Below are 16,983 nucleotides of genomic sequence, written 5' to 3' on the forward strand. Positions count from 1 at the left end.
CCCCAAAACACCAAACCAACAGTGAAGTTTAGAGGTGAGAACTTCATTGTGTGAGGCTGTTTATGAGCCTTACGGCATGGACAAAGGATAAATGGATAAATGTACCAAAATATTCTTGATAAAAATCTGCTGCCATCTACCAGGATGATGTAGATGAAATGAGGGTGAACATTTCAACAAGACAGTGATTTTAAACACACAGCCAAGGAAACTTTCAATTGGTTTTAGAGAAAGAAAACAAAGCATTTAGAAATGCCCAGCCAATCACTTGACCTGAATGCAATAGAAAATTTATGGAAAGAAAGCTCAGAGATCATAGAAGGAACCTTCAGGATTTGTTGAGTATTTGTGTGGAAGAATGGGCCAAAATCACAACTGAGCAATACATGCGACTAGCTATTGCATACAGGAGTCATCTTGAAGCTGTCATCACCAACAACGACTTGTGTAGAAAGAATTAATATAAATTTCAGTAAGCATGTTCAATACTTTCCCCTGTGTTATTTCTTATTACTTGTACACATAATTTAGGGACTTCTAAGGTTTCATTTTTTTTGTTGACTGTGTGAATTAGATGGGTTGTTAGAAACATCTGGTGAGAATTTAGTGTTAATAGCACCTTTACAAATTTACTTAGAAAATTGGTGACATGTTCAATATTTATTTCACCAGCTATATACTGTATATTTTAGATTATAAGACGCACTTTTTCCCAAAATTTTTTTTTGGGAAAATGGATGTGCATCTTATAATCTGAATTTAGTTTACCGGGGAATAGGTGGCTGCGGTGAAGCAGAGTCCCAGCAGGCAGGATCACTGCTGCAGCAAGCCCTGGGTTGGGAGGAGGGAGTGTTCGGTGGTGGGTTCTGGGATTTCATGAAATGCTGTGAGTCTTCACACTTCCCATCCTTTTCACTGCAGCGAACTTCGGAAAAATGGCCACCAGAGGTGGCGCATGGGGATATTGAGATCTTGGCTTCAGAGATCTCAATCTGCACATGCGCTCCCTCCAGTGGCCATTTTTCCCAAGTCCACCGCAGTAAAAATGATGGGAAGTACAGGGACTCCCGACATTTTCTGAAAGCCCCGAGCCCTCTACAGCCTTGCAGCCCCGAACATCCCCTCCTCCCAGCCCAGGGCCCACAGCATCGCCCCACTCCTGCTGCTGCGCTGGGGGAATTTATACAGTCATGCAGAATGACTGCAATTTATCCATTTGGACCAGACAACCCCCTTCAGCACCCCAGCCTGTTTTCACCTTCATGACCAGGCCAAATTTTACAATTCTGACCACTATCACTTTATGTGGTAATACCTCTGGAATGGTTCAATGGCATCTTACCTATTTTGAGACTTTTTTCATGACATATAGATACAGGAAAGAGATTATATATATATATATATATATATATATATATATATATATATCTTTTTACCGTGTTAGTTAGTAATTTAGCATTTATAATGACCACGGACAAGATAAAGATCCCCAACTCACATCAGGACTACAAGATCCCAGGTACTTTCAGCTGCATCACATCTAATGTGGTGTACTTGTACTAAATGTCCAACTGGGGTTCTGTATGTGGTGGAGACAGGGCAAAAACTGAGAACAAGGATGAATGCTCATCGTCACACAATAAGAGAAAAAAGAATGGATCTACCTGTGGCAAAACATTTTTGTATCCCTGGTCATAACATGATGGACATTAAATTACTTGTATTAAAAGGTAACTTCAAGTCTCAGAGAGAGAGAAGAATCTCAGAGTACAAATTTATGGAAACTTTCGACACATTCAGTGCAGGAATGAATGTGTCGCATGGATATAAGTCTTTTTACATCAATTAAGGAATTTGCTCTTCAGACCTTCTGGGGTCATCACAACATGAACTAGACCCCATCAGAGGGCAATAAAACTTTCAGGCTTTTTATCTATGAACTGCTCCAATATTTATATTTAACCTTCTCCCATAATGACAATTCTGCTTCACATCACTTGTCTTATCTATTGCGGTATTTCTCTGCTGTCTTGTGTATAAATATGCAATTCATCAGATGTTGTATTAGTCTAGCATGATGAAGAGACCTGAGTAGTCTCGAAAGCTTGCAATTTGTTACCTTTTAATGGCTAACTGAAAAGATGGTATCAACCACTGAGGACTCTCTATTCTAAATATTCTTCATGACATATAGTATTTTAATGAGAGTGGTAAAATTTATTTGATATGACTTGCGTTTATGTCCTTAAACTAAAGAGTTATGTCACACAAAATAGTTAATAAATTATATTTCCCACATGTCTACTTTACATTAGCACAATTTTGAAACTTTTTGTCAGGAAGTTATTAAAGGGTTAAAAGTTGACCAGCGATTTCTCATTTTTACAACAAAATTTACAAAACCATTTTTTTATTTTTTATTTATTTATTTTTACACACCACATCACATTTGAAGTGACTGAGGGATCTATGACAGAAAATACCAAACAGTTACACTATTGGACAGCCCCCGCAGCAATTAGAGCGGGGGCTACATGGGTTCGTGGCACTTAAAGTTTAAGGCTACTTTCATACTTGCTTTGTTTTGCAGCGCATTTTTCCCGCAAAAAAACGCATGGAAAAAACGCATACAAACGCTGCATTTTTTTCATGCATTTTTATGAGCATGCATGAAAAAAACACAGCGTTTTTATGCATTTTTAGTGCGTTTTTACCGCGTTTGCGTTTTTTTCCAACATTAGTTGGCCCCTCACACTAACCCAAACCATGACTTTACTAACCCTAACCCTTAACCAAACCATACCCTAACCCTACTAACCCAAACCCTAACTAACCCTAAACCCTAACACTTAACCAAACCATACTAACCCTAACTCTAACCCTAACCCCCTTCACTAACCCTAACTAACCCAAACCCCTAATTTCCATTGTCTAACCAATGGTTAACAAAAAACGCATGCTCAAAAAAAGCATACATGAGCATGCCAATGCGCACATTTGAGCACCCATAGACTTATAATTGGTGTCTTGCTGTAAAAAAACGCATTGCGCGCGCATGCGTTTTTTTTGAGGCAAGTCGGATGCCCAAAAAATGCAACAGGATGCATTTTGTACGCCCGAGCGCACACCACAAAAAACGCATGCGCGTAAAAACGCATACAAACATATGTATGCGCACATAAGCGCAACCCATGCAAAATATAGGAAAAAATGCATGCGTTTTTTAGCGCTAAAATACAGCGCAAAAAAACACAAGTGTGAAACCAGCCTAAAGGATGTTAAACGAGGGTTAGTACTGTTATGCTGTTTTCCAGTTTTTGTTTTTATAGATACTTTAAGTTCTCATGAGGATCCTCATGAGCAAAACGGTAAAGGGTTAACAGTCCCTGTTAAGAAATGGAGACGGGCGATCGTCCTGAATGGCTGGCCTGGTCGTCTGTCAGATGTCACTCTGATTGGTGGAAAAAAGTGCGGGAAGGTGAGCTATTAATACTCCGCCATCAGGTTTTCTCCTCATCCTCAGTGTTTCTGAAGAGATGAATTATCTGTTGGGCACCGCTCCTGCACTGACTGCCGGGTGTCAGCTGTCCTGTGCGTGGGAGATAGGTCATGGCTATCAATACGTCAAAGGTCGCAAAGACCAGGAAAGGGTTAAGGGTCTCGGAAAATGGCGATGAACAGCTTTTTTGGTTTATGAATTTCTATGCAGGTTTGGTATTTCTCTGGCTGCTTAGAGGCCTTATATCATCAAGCACAATACCAATCGTCACAAATGATCTTCTACATGCCTGGGGGAGAAAAAAAAAATATCCCCAAATACATACTCTAAAATCTTGTAAAAAGTCTTCTCACAACAGTGGAAGCTGTTAGAGCTGCAAAGGTAGAACCATCTCCATATTAAGGTCTATGGAATTAAAATGGGAGGTGTAGGGATTCGCTCTGGTAGGTAATGGCAGGGCTGCAGTAACGAGGCAACACACAGGCTTAAAGTCTAATTTCAGTGGTTTAGGCTATGTGCCCACGTAGCGATTTTTAAGCGTTTTTGCGGTGATTTTTGGCGCGAAAACGTTTAAAAATTGTGTACAGAACGCCCCCCATGCATTCCTATGGCATTCCGCACATGCTGTGCTAATGCTGCGCTTTTTTCCGCGGCGGAGTCGCATCGTGGAAAAAAATCGCAGCATGCTCATTCTTTTGTGCGGAATCGCAAAGAATTGCCGCGATTCCGCACCCATAGGAATGCATGAGAATCGCTTACTTCCCGCATGTGCGGTTGGTACCCACGGTGTGGAGGAGAGGAGACTGTCCTCCAGGCCCTGGGTACCATACCCCTGTAAAAAAAAATTATAATCGGGGTATATTTACCTTCCGGTGTCCCGCGCTGCATTCCCGGCCTAAGCGTTCCCAGTAATGCCTTGCGGCAAGGCCCTGTAATGACGTAGTCTCGCGTGACTCCAGCGGTCTCGTGAGATCGCTATAGCAACGCGAGACTACGTCATCACAGGTCTCGCAAAGCATTACTGGGAACACTGTGGCCCGGGAATGCAGCGCGGGACGCCGGAAGGTAAATATACCCCGATTTTTTTATTTTTTTTAGCATTTTAACGTCCTATCTTTTACTATTGATGCCGCATAGGCAGCCTCAATAGTAAAAACCTGGTCACACTTGTCAAACACTATGTTTGACGAGTGTGACCAACCTATCACTTGCCAAGCGATGCTTCAAATAGCTTGGAAAGTGCTTGAATATCGCATGCGAAAATCGCGGCAAAATCGCGATCATAATCACGGTAAAATCGCGGTAAAATCGCGGTGAAATCGCGCGGAAAAAAACGCGCGACTTCTGGGAAGGAGTCCGGTTTTTAGTGAGCGTTTTAAAACGCTACGTGGGCACATAGCCATAAGGTCACTTTGCAAACAGCAGGTTAACAGAAAATAAGGGAAAACATAAATGTACTCCAGCTTGGAGCACCACTGGTCCCTGACTCACCCTTTGCACGGGACGGACCTAACTAAGCGGCTGCCAGGTCCTGCGGCATCCGCCAGATGCCATTCCCAGGGTTGTTGAGAGTCTTGCTGCTATAGTCCTGCAGCACGGGGATCCTGTGTACAAGTTCAGGCTAAGTCCAGCCAAGTTCCTGTAACTTCCAGACACACTCACCATGTGCCAAGCACCAACCTCCATTACATAGCCCATAATCCCTCCCACGGGCTGATCACGTGGCCATGACATCATCGCAGGTCCTGTCTTTAGGGAAAAACCTGGCCAAACATTAATCTGCTGGGAGAAATGTATCTCCCATCCAGTAAAATACCCTTTACTGTACCACAGAGGTCAAAAAAACTCTTGTGTGTGTAATGTATACATGTCCCAATGTGTTTGCTCATAAAATGTGTCTTTCTGCACTGTGACAAAGCTTTTTCAGCGACATATTGGGCTTCATGATAGTGGTAAATTTAGGTCGATAATTTTTGCGTTTATTTGTGAAAAAAATGGAAGTTTGGCACAAATTTTGCAAATTTCGCAATTTTTAAATCTTAAATTTTTATTGTGTTAAACCAGAGTGTTATGTGACACAAAATAGTTAATAAATAACATTTCTCCCATGTCTACTTTACATCAGCACAATTTTGGAAACAACATTTTTTTTGGTTAGGAAGTTATAAGGGTTAAAAGTTGACCAGCGATTTCTCATTTTTATAGCAAAATTTACAAGACCCATTTTCTATATGGCAGAAAATACCCAAAACTGACACCATTCTAAAAACTGCACCCCTTAAGCTACTTAAAACTACATTCAAGAAGATTATTAACTCTTCAGGTGCTTCACAGGAACTAAAAATGGACATTTTAATTTTTCCAACAAAATTTTTTTATAAGCATCAATTTTTTCATTTTCACATTGGCAACAGGATAAAATGGATCCTAAAATTTGTTGGGCAAATTCTCCTGAGTACACCAATACCTCATGTGGTCATAAACCACTGTTTGGGCACACGGCAGGGCGTGGAAGGGAAGGACCACCATTTGATTTTTTGAATGGAAAATTAGCTCCAATCGTTAGCGGTTGCCATGTCACATTTGGAAAGCCCCTGTGAGCCTAAACCTTGGAGCTCCCCCACAAGTGACCCCACTTTGGAAACTAGACCCCCTAAGGAACTTTAGATGCATAGTTAGCACTTTGATCCGTAAAAAAAAGTACTTTTTTTTCACAAAAATTTTCTTTTAGCCTCAATTTCTTCATCTTCACATGTGTAACAGTTTAAAATGGATACTAAAATTTGTTGGCCAATTTTTCCTTAGTACACCAATACCTTATATGTTTTCATAAACCACTGTTTGGGCGCACGGCAGGGCCCAGAAGGGAAGGAGCGCCATTTGACTTTTGAATTGAAAATTAGCTCCAATCGTTAGCGGACACCATGTCGTGTTTGGAGAGCCCCTGTGTGCCTAAACAATGGAGTAGCCCCACAAATGACACCATTTTGGAAACTAGGCCCCTAAGGAACTTACCTAGAAGTGTGGTGAGCACTTTGAACCCCCAAGGGCTTCACAGAAGTTTATAACGCAGAACCGTGAAAATAAAAAAACATTTTTTTCCTCAAAAAATGATTTTTTTAGCCCGCAATTTTTTATTTTCACAAGGGTAACATGAAAAATTGGACCTTAAAAATTGTTGTCCAGTTTGTCATGAGTACGCTGGTACCCCATATGTGCGGAGGAATCACTGTTTGGGCACACGTCGGGGCTCGGAAGGGAAGTAGTGACGTTTTGAAATGCCGACTTGATGGAATGGTCTGCAGGCGTCATGTTACATTTGCAGAGCCCCTGAAGTGCCTAAACAGTAGAAACCCCCACAAGTGACCCCATTTTAAAAACTAGACCCCCCAAGTAGCTTATCTAGATGTGTGGTGAGCACTTTGAGCCCCCAAGTGCTTCACAGAAGTTTATAATGTAGAGCCGTAAAAATAAATCTTTTTTTCACAAATATTTTTTAGCCCCCAATTTTTTATTTTCCCAAGGGTATCAGGAGAAATTAGACCCCCAAAGTTGTTGTGCAATTTTCCTGAGTATGCTGATACCCCATATGTGGCGGTAAACCACTGTTTGGATACATGTCGGGGCTCGGAAGGGAGGGAACACCGTTTGACTTTTTGGACGCAAAATTGGCTGGAATCAATGGTGGCGCCATGTCATGTTTGGAGACCCCCTGGTGTGCCTAAATAGTGGAAACCCTCTCAATTCTAACTCAACCCTAACCCCAACCCACCCCAACACACCCCTAACCCTAATCCCAACCATAACCCTAACCACAAGCCTAACCCTAATCCCAACCCCAACACACCCCTAACCCTAATCTTAACCCTAATTGCAACCCTAACCCTAATTGCAACCCTAACCCTAATTGCAACCCTAAGGGAAAAATAAAAATAAATATATTTTCTTTATTTTATTATGTGTCACTAGGTATGGGGGTGATAAAGGGGAGCTTTATTTACTTTTTTTGTATTTTGATCATTGTGATAGTTTATCACAGTGATCAAAGTGTACCTGTAAAATGAATGAATGAATTCGCTGGCTGGCACACTGCGCATGTGCCCACCATTTTGTAAGATGGCGGCGCCCATGGAGAGAAGACGGCGGGACACCAGGAGGTACCGGGACTCATAAGGTACCGGGGGGAGCAGATTATTGCGGCGGCTGCCGATCGCCGCTGCCAGCCGGGTGGGGGGGTCGGATCACGATCTCCAGCTATTGCAGCATCGGTCATGGCTGGATAGTAATATTTCATCAAATTTCATTGATGAAATATTACTATCGCTCTGATTGGCTGTTAAAAGTGAAACAGCCAATCAGAGCGATCGTAGCCACGTGGGGGCGAAGCCACTCCCCCTGTGGTGAAGTGCAAAGCCCCCTGTATCTGCGGGTCAGGTGACCTTTCTTTGACCCCTGTCACCAGACCCGCAGGGGGGCTTTAAACTCATGACACAGCATATGCGTCATTGGTCACATTGGCACCGACTTTCATGACGCATATGCTGTGTCATTGGTCGGGAAGGGGTTAATATATGCAATATATTAAAGAACACAAATAATTCCTCACCTTTGCTGTATTGACAGCTGCTCCATATCCGGTGGGAAATCCACAACCAAAAAGACACGCTTTGTCTAGTGGTGCCCGGTCATCAATCTTTGCAACAGCATCAGTAGGTACTACAGTATATTCTGAAAAAGTACTTGTCCATAAAAAGTGATGCACGCTCTTCCCCTTGCATGAAAACCTTGTAGTTTTATCGGGCATTACATTTTGGGATTCACTCATGCTGTATTCAAAAAAGATGAGGAGAAATGCATAGGATTCAGGGGGGTTAAATACTTCCTTTGAAAATAAATCCATGTCAGGAGGATATGTTGATTAGAATAAAATGCATTCATACTATAAACTTTCATTGGGCAAATATATATATACTAGATGGAGACCCGATGCTATTGCATCGGGAGGGCGGTAATGTCATAATGGGGGCAGGATTTGCAGCATTGAAAATCTCTCCCCCATGTGCTCACCCACCTATCCAATTTCTCTTTCCCCATGTGCTGACATCTCCCGTTTGTGCTCTCTTTGACCTGTCTACCCCATGTGCTATCCGCATTGTCTGCTGTCTCTCTCCTTCCTGTGCTGTCCCATTTGAGCTGTCTCCCCTGTGTGCTCTGTCTCTCTCACCCCTGTGTCTGACCATGTACAGAACATACCACAGCTCCTGGGCAGGGGAGGAAGCAAAAGACAATACTGACATTGTGGCACCCCTGAGGGTTCAATCACCACAGAGGTACTGCACCTTATCCAGAGGTGTGGTATCCCACTTCCCAGGTAAGGTGGGGGCACCTAACAGCACTCTACACCTGCGCCCAACACACATCCAATAGTAGCAGGGCACCCTGGATGGACCCTAAGGGAGGATGATCTCATCCCTGCTGGGAAGAAAAGAGTGTTGGGAGGTGGGTGGAGCTAGTAGGATGAGAGCGGGAGAAGAGAGTGTTAGTCAGAACGTGAGGAGAAAGTGAAAGTAACAGACGTGTGCTGAAGCAGCTCCCTGTCAGGAGGAGCTGCTTGGAAGGAAGAAGACTGAAGGAAGCTTCCTGTGAGAGGGAAGGGATCCTAGAGGCATGGAGCAGTGTCTATACTACCCGTGGGGCTTGTTCCACGCTGACGGACACCAGGTTAAGGGATCAGGTAGCAGAAGGGTTTCGGCCCCTAGCCTAGTGGAGTGGACAACAGGACTCAGCTGGAAAGCCGACAGCTGTGGCAGTTTTAGGTACATCAGCCACTAACCACAGTTATCTTCTCCGGAAAGGCAGCCATAAAGGAGCAAGGAAACGCAGAGAATACATCTTCCGTCAGGGTCCGCGGCTGCTGGCCTGGGACACTGACTGTGAAGTGTTGTGTAGAAAGAGGCGGGAAAGCAACACTGAGGGGTGGCCAGGAAAGGAACACACTGAAGGGAGTGCTGAAAGGGTGTTCTCCATCTGCCTAGAAGTTTACTGGACCCCTCACCTGGAGGACACAGCACCAAGCGGGCATCTGTGTACACCAGAACTGTGAATAAAGCTTTGGAACTGCACCATCTGTGTCCTCTGCATTCTTCCTGCATCACCTACTCAGCACTGCTACATCTAACATCACCATCACCTATTACTTCCATCTTACAACTACTGCCCTGAGACAACAGCTCTACCTGTGGAGAGCTATTCCAACACTGCTGCATAACACCATCAGTCCTAGAGGATCTGCACTGCAGAGCTGGTCACCTCTGACCAGAAACCACAGATGGTGTCACAAACACTACTTTACAAACTCTTTATTTTTCCCCTGTAAATACCCCCTTCTCTTGGATTCCCAGGGCCACGGATCAGATCACCTCCGCCGTGACACTGCCCCTTTAAGAAACAGCCCGATACCGAGTATCCCCACTGCCCTGGCGGGTGCTCCAACATTACAGCAGGAGATCGCAGAGGAGACATTTTGTGAGGTAAAATATTGTTTAAAAACAGTCAGTGAAATATTTTACCTCACATAATGAATCCTCTGTGATTCCCTGCTGTAATGTCAGTATTGTCTTTTGCTTCCTCCCCTGCCCAGGAGATGTGGTGTGCTCCATAAATGGTCAGACACAGACAATTTTTAAAATGAATTTTCATTCGTGGGAAAACCCCTTTAATGTGACTAGCTTCCTCTGCCTGTAGACACGTTGCGCATCTGTGGCCGGGATCAGCCGAATGATTCACTGCGCCTGCGTGGAATTCGCGCAGGTGCAGTGCGACGGTGTTCTGCTGGTGGTACCACGCAAGAGGCTGCATGAGTGTGAGTATTAGTGTGTGAGTCTGAGTGTGTGTGTGTGAGTGTGTTATTTGTGTGTGTGTGCGCGCTCGCGCGCGTCTGAGTGTGTGAATGTGAGTATGAGTGTGAGAGTGAATGTGAGTGTGAGAGAGTGAGTGTGAGGGTGTGTGGTGGGTATGGTGTACAAAGAGTGTGTTTGTGTGGTGCGACGGTGTTCCACTGGTGGTACCATGCAATAGGTTGGTACCAGCAGCAGTTTCCATATTGAGACACCCATCACTTGGGTGTCCCAATATGGCTGACGGTGAACTTCCTCCTCTTGGAATTGGGATACGGTGACATCTGGACAGAACAGGAAATTAAAACATTACAAGGCAATTATATAAATAGACTAGATGGAGGCCTGATGCTATCGCATCGGGAGGGCAGGCTTTGCAGTGTTGAGAATCTCCCCCCCATATGCTAACCCACCTATCCACTCTCTCTTTCCCCATGTGCTGACATCTCCCGTCTGTGCTCTCTTTTTTGACCTCTCTACCCCATGAGCTATCGCCCTTGTCTGCTCTCTCTCCTTCCTGTGCTGTTGTCTCCCCACATGTGCTGTCCTGTTTGAGCTGTCTCACCCCTGTGCTCTGTCTCTCTCACCCCTGTGTCTGATAGTGTACAGAACATACCACAGCTCCTGGGCAGGGGAGGAAGCAAAAGAAATACTGACATTACAGCAGGAGATCGCAGAGGATACATTTTGTGAGGTAAAATATTGTTTAAAAACCAGTCAGTGAAATATTTTACCTCACAAAATGAATCCTCTGTGATTCCCTGCTGTAATGGCAGTATTGTCTTTTGCTTCCTCCCCTGCCCAGGAGATGTGGTATGCTTCGTACATGATCAGATAGACAATTTTTTAAATAAACTTTCGTTCATGGGAAAACCCTTTTAATGTGACTGGCTTCCTCTGCCTGTAGACATGTCGCGCATCTGCCACCGGGATCAGCCGAATGACTCACTGCGCCTGCACGGAATTCGCACTGGGGCAGTGCGACGGTGTTCCACTGGTGGTACCGCACAAGAGGCTGTGTGAGAGAGAGAGTGAGTGTGAGAGTGTGAGAGTGTGAGAGTGCGAGTGTGTGGTGCGTATGGTGTATAGAGTGTGTGTATGTATGTGTGTGTTTTTGTGGTGGGATGTTCTTCCGCTGGTGGTACCGCACAATAGGTTGGCACCAGCATCAGTTTCCATATTGAGACACCCATAACTTGGGTGTCCCAATATGATGGTCAGTGAACTTCCTCCGCTTGGAATTCTGGGATACGATGACATCTGGACAGGAAGTGAAAATATTACAAGGTAATTATATAAATATCAATAAATCGGCAAACAAAAAGTATTCAAACAAGGGTGAATCAAATATTGGTTTATATAAACTTCCCTTTAAAACTTATCTTTATTTATAACTAGCTGAAGAGCCCGGCGCTGCCCGGGCTTGGTAACTAACTGTGGTTAGTTACAGCGAATAATAATTATCCTCCATCCCATAGTCCCGTGCCCCTATACCCATCAAACATATCCACGATCCCATAGGCCCGTGCCCATATACCCATCACACATCCTCCATCCCATAGTCCCATGCCCATCATACATATTCGCCATCCCATAGTCGAGTGCCCATATACCCATCACACATCCTTCATTTCATAGTCCCATGCCCATATACATATCCTCCATCCCATAGTCCCGTGCCCATATACCCATCATACATATCCGCCATCCCATAGTCCCGTGCCCATATACCCGTCATACATATCCGCCATCCCATAGTCCCGTGCCCATATACCCGTCATACATATCCTCCATCCCATAGTCCAGTGCCCATATAACCATCACACATCCTCCATCCCATAGTCAACCATTATGACATCATAATGAGCGGCGGGGCTTGCAACCTATGATGACATCAGCGTCGCCATGGCAACCATTATGACATCATAATGAGGGGCGGGGCTTGACACACACACACACTTTTTCCCCATTATGTAGATAGGAGCAAAATTGTTTGGTGAATTGGAACGCATGGGGTTAAAATTTCGCCTCACAACATAGCTTAGGACGCTCTCGGGGTCCAGACGTGTGACTGTGCAAAATTTTGTGGCTGTAGCTGTGACGGTGCGGATGCCAATCCCGAACATACACACATACATACACACACTTGAGCTTTATATATTAGATTATTAACCCCTTAGTGACAGCCATTTTACAGCTTAATGACCAGGCTAATTTTTACAATTCTGGAATGCAGGAAAACCCGGTCACAGGGGAGCGCAAAGGATGAGGAGAAGGAGAGTAGTTAAAAGGTTTCTTCTTTTATTAGATTCCACTACGCGTTTCGACGGATAACCTCCATCTTCATCAGGTGGCATATGCCTCATCCTTTGCGCTCCCCTGTGACCGGGTTTTCCTGCGTTCTATGTTCTCATCCTCCTTTGAGGCACCCGGCAGGAGCAGCATCGGAACTGATCTATCCAGCACCCCGGGACCTGCCAGGCTGACGCTCCATAATCTGTCTCATTCAGACTTCTCTAATTTTTACAATTCTGACCACTGTCACTTTAAGAGGTTATAACTCTGGAACGCTTTAACGGATCCCACTGATTCTGAGACTGCTTTTTCGGGATATATTGTACTTCATGATAGCAGTAAAATTTCTTCGATATGACTTGCGTTTATTTATTTAAAAAAAACAAATATTGCGAAAATTTTTAAAATTTTGCAATTTTCAAACGTAATTTTTATACCCTTAAATCAGAGATATGTCACACAAAATACTTAATAAATAACATTTCCCACATGTCTGCTTTACATCAGTACAATTTTGGATCAAAATTTTTTTTTTCTTAGGAAGTTATAAGGGTTAAAAGTTGACCAGCGATTTTTCATTTTTACAACAAAATTTACAAAACCATTTTTTAGGGACCACATCACATTTGAAGTCACTTTGAGAGGTCAATATGGCAGAAAATACCCAAAAGTGACATCATTCTAAAAACGGAACCCCTCACGGTGCTCAAAACCACCTTCAAGAAGTTTATTAAACTTTTTTTTTCCACAAAAATGATCTTTTCACCCCCAAATTTTTATTTTTACAAAGGTAACAGGAGAAATTAAACCCCAAAAGTTGTATTGAAATTTGGACTGAGTATGCCCATACCCCATATGTGGGGGTGAACCAATGTTTGGGCACACGGCAGAGCTCAGAAGAGGAGCACTGTTTGACTTTTTCAAAGCAGAATTGGCTGGAATTGAGATTGGATGCCATGTTGCAAGTGGGAGCAACAAGACTAAAAGCCAAATTTGGCGTATCTTATGGATGCGTCATGTTTGGGCTGGCTGAGAGCTGATATTAGTAGCCATGGAGCACAGGCAATATCTCTGGCCCCTTCCCAGGCTATTAATATCAACCCACAGCTGTCTGTTTAGTCTTTGCTGGTTTGAATTTATAGGAGGGACACTATGTCTTTTTTTTCTGTGGCCCCTCCTAAATTCACCAGTAAAGGCCAAGCAAACAGCTGAAAGCTGTTACTGATAGCCTGGGAACCTTTTGGGATATTGTCTCCTTTCCAAGGTTAGTAACATTGGTTCCCAGCTGTGGTCTTTCACTCTGCTCGTTATGAAAATTACACAGAAGCCACAGCATTTTTTTTAATTCAGTTCTTAATTTTACACAGGAGGCACACAGCAGGGGCTGAATACAACTTCCATCAATGTCGCCTGGTCGCGCCGATCTCAGAAAGATCAGGCGATGATGAGAAAAGATGCCTTCAGCAGCCGGCATCTGGGAACAGCACAAATGGTACAGCACAATGGTATGTGTAACGCTCATGACACACGAATGTTATCCTTAAAAAAAAATAGAACGCATATGCAAAAAAATGCACGGGCGAAGAGGACCTAAGCCAGAGTGACAAGCAGCTTTTGGTCTAGTTAATTGGTCCATCGATGTATTGGTGACCTACCCCACTGCAGGGTAAAAGCTGCTATGGCAACTTAACCTATATTATAAACAGTTATCTTATGACAGATAACTTCAGGATGAAAACAACCTAAAAAGAATCTTTCATCCATTTTGACTTCTTAAAATGTTACGCAGTACAGATGCCGCGAGCAGTGCATGGCGTAAAATTTCCAGTAATGTAAAGACCAGGAGGACCTTTGTTTTGCAGAAGGGCTGATGGCAGATATTCAGTCTCAGCATTAGTATCACGGATCTTGGTAGTGTCTAGCAAAATAAGGTTTGCAGTATTTTATTATAACAAGCAGGCACAAGTCTGTCCAGATCCTAAGAGTAGGTCTTCTCCTGTCTCCCATGCTGATTCCATATATTCTACTATCAACCAATCAAAAGTACTGTCCACAGAGGTGGCAGCGGCTTGTGCAGTAATGGGAAGAATAAATGTAAGGGCCAATTATTTGAATTTAAGTCAAATAAAATACTTACTGTGTTTTTAGACAGCAGTTGGTGTTTGGGCTAATACAAGAACTGCACTTTCCGCACTGAGGAATACATAGTGGGATTACTTTGTCACCTTAAAAAAAATAAAAATTTAGGTTATAAATAAGATTAATCCAGAATAAATCCACAGATCTATGTCCTTCTAAAGAACCTAATAACTGTAAAATACAATATTGTTACGCTCCAGGAAGACATCCAGGCCTCTCTTCAACCACTTGACTGAGTTTGCCATCACCACCTCCTCAGGCAAGAAATTCCAGATTTTCACTGCCCTAACAGTAAAGAATCCTCTTCTATGTTGGTGGAAAAGCCTTCTCTCCTCCAGACACAGGGAATGGCCCCTTGTGACTGTCACATTCCTTGGTATAAACAGATCCTTGGAGAGATATTTGTTTTGTCCCCTTATATATTTATATATGGTTACTAGATCACCCCTCAGTCACCTTTTTTCTAGACTAAATATTCCTAATTTTGCTAATCTCTCTGGGTATTGTAGTTCTCCCATCCCCTTTATTAATTTTGTTGCACTCCTTTGTACTTGCTCTAGTTCCATTATCTCCTTCCCGAGCACCAGTGCCCAAAACTGTACACAGTACTCCATGTGCGGTTTAACCAGGGATTTGTACAGAGGCATCATAAGGCTATGTGCATACGGTGCGGATTCTGCTGCGGATCCGCAGCGTTTCTGCAGCTGCGGGTCCGCTGCAGATTTAGGTGCGTTGTACAGTACCATTGTTTTCAATGGTAAACTGGAAAACGCTGTGCACATGCTGCGGATTTTTCCGCGTGGTTTTGCTGCAGTTTACAATCCACAGCATGTCAATTCTTTTGTGCAGAAACGCTGCGGTTTCACACCTCATCCATTATGAGGTGTGAAACCGCAGGGCAAAACAGCAGGCAAATCCGCAGATAAACTAAAGTCCTGCGGATTTTACTACAAAATCCGCACCACCAAAGAACTCTGTGTGCACATAGCCTTATGCTCTCATCATGTATCCAGACCTCTTTTAATGCACCCCATGATCCTGTTTGCCTTGGCAGCCGTTGCCTGGCACTGGCTGCTCCAGGTAAGTTTATCATTAATTAGGATCCCCAAGTCCTTCTCCATGTCAGATTTACCCAGTGGTTTACCGTTCAGTGTGTAATGGTGATATTGATTCCTTCTTCCCATGTGCATAGCCTTACATTTATCATTGTTAAATCACATCTGTCACCTTTTGGCCCAAGTTTCCAACTTATCCAGATCCATCTGTAGCAGAATACTATCTTCTCTTGTATTAACTGATTTACATAGTTTTGTATCATCTGCAAATATTGATATTTTACTGTGTAAACCTTCTACCAGATCGTTAATAAATATGTTAAAGAGAATAGGTCCCAACACCGACCCCTGCGGTACCCCACTGGTCACAGCGACCCAGTTAGAGAATATACCATTTATAACCACCCTCTGCTTTCTATCATTAAGCCAGTTACTTAACCATTTACACACATTTTCCCCCAGACCCAGCATTCTCATTTTGTGTACCAACCTCTTGTGTGGCACGGTATCAAACGTTTTGGAAAAATCAAGATATACCACATCCAATGACTCACCTTGGTCCAGTCTATAGCTTACCTCTTCATAAAATATGATTAGATTGGTTTGACAGGAGCGATTCCTCATAAACCCATGCTGACATGGAGTTAAACTGTTATTCTCATTGAGATAATCCAGAATAACATCCCTCCGAAACCCTTCAAATATTTTACCAACAATAGAGGTTAGCGTTACTGGCCTATAATTTCCAGGATCACTTTTAGAGCCCTTTTTGAATATTGGTACCACATTTGATTTCTCACATATTTGAAACAAGAACCATTCTAAACATTGTGGAAGACCAGAGAGATGGGTCAACCGAACTGAACATATTGCTTCATGGGCATACACGTATATGAAACAGTTAGCCTAGGTCAGGCTAGCCATCAAGCTATGAAGTGATCATGCATCTCAACTTCATGGTGTCCACAGTCTTTATTTTTGCATGGTTTTCAAGACCATGGCAAAAGCACTGCAGATTTGCCATTATTTAGTAAGATTATGGCTGCAACATATCATCCTACACTACCTGCAAATTATATAGCCCATTGATTAGGCCAAA

At 43.3% G+C, this 16,983-nt stretch overlaps 1 protein-coding gene across 5 annotated transcripts in view; it reads right to left on the minus strand.

The window, feature by feature from the left end:
• LOC141100851 (alcohol dehydrogenase 1-like) overlaps nucleotides 1-16,983 on the minus strand; it is an 80,693-nt gene that overhangs the window by 26,923 nt on the left and 36,787 nt on the right. For all 5 annotated transcript variants that reach the window (XM_073589582.1, XM_073589563.1, XM_073589556.1 and 2 more), the window contains exons 4-5: nucleotides 14,828-14,915; nucleotides 8,106-8,325 (exon numbers count right to left, since the gene is read on the minus strand). In XM_073589582.1, the coding sequence (XP_073445683.1) occupies nucleotides 8,106-8,325; nucleotides 14,828-14,915 (308 nt within the window). The remainder of the gene's footprint in view (nucleotides 1-8,105; nucleotides 8,326-14,827; nucleotides 14,916-16,983) is intronic.

This window comes from Dendrobates tinctorius, unplaced genomic scaffold, assembly GCF_039654945.1.
Source record: "Dendrobates tinctorius isolate UK_male_01 unplaced genomic scaffold, ASM3965494v1 ptg000011l, whole genome shotgun sequence".
In the NCBI taxonomy this organism is placed as follows: Eukaryota; Metazoa; Chordata; class Amphibia; order Anura; family Dendrobatidae; genus Dendrobates; species Dendrobates tinctorius.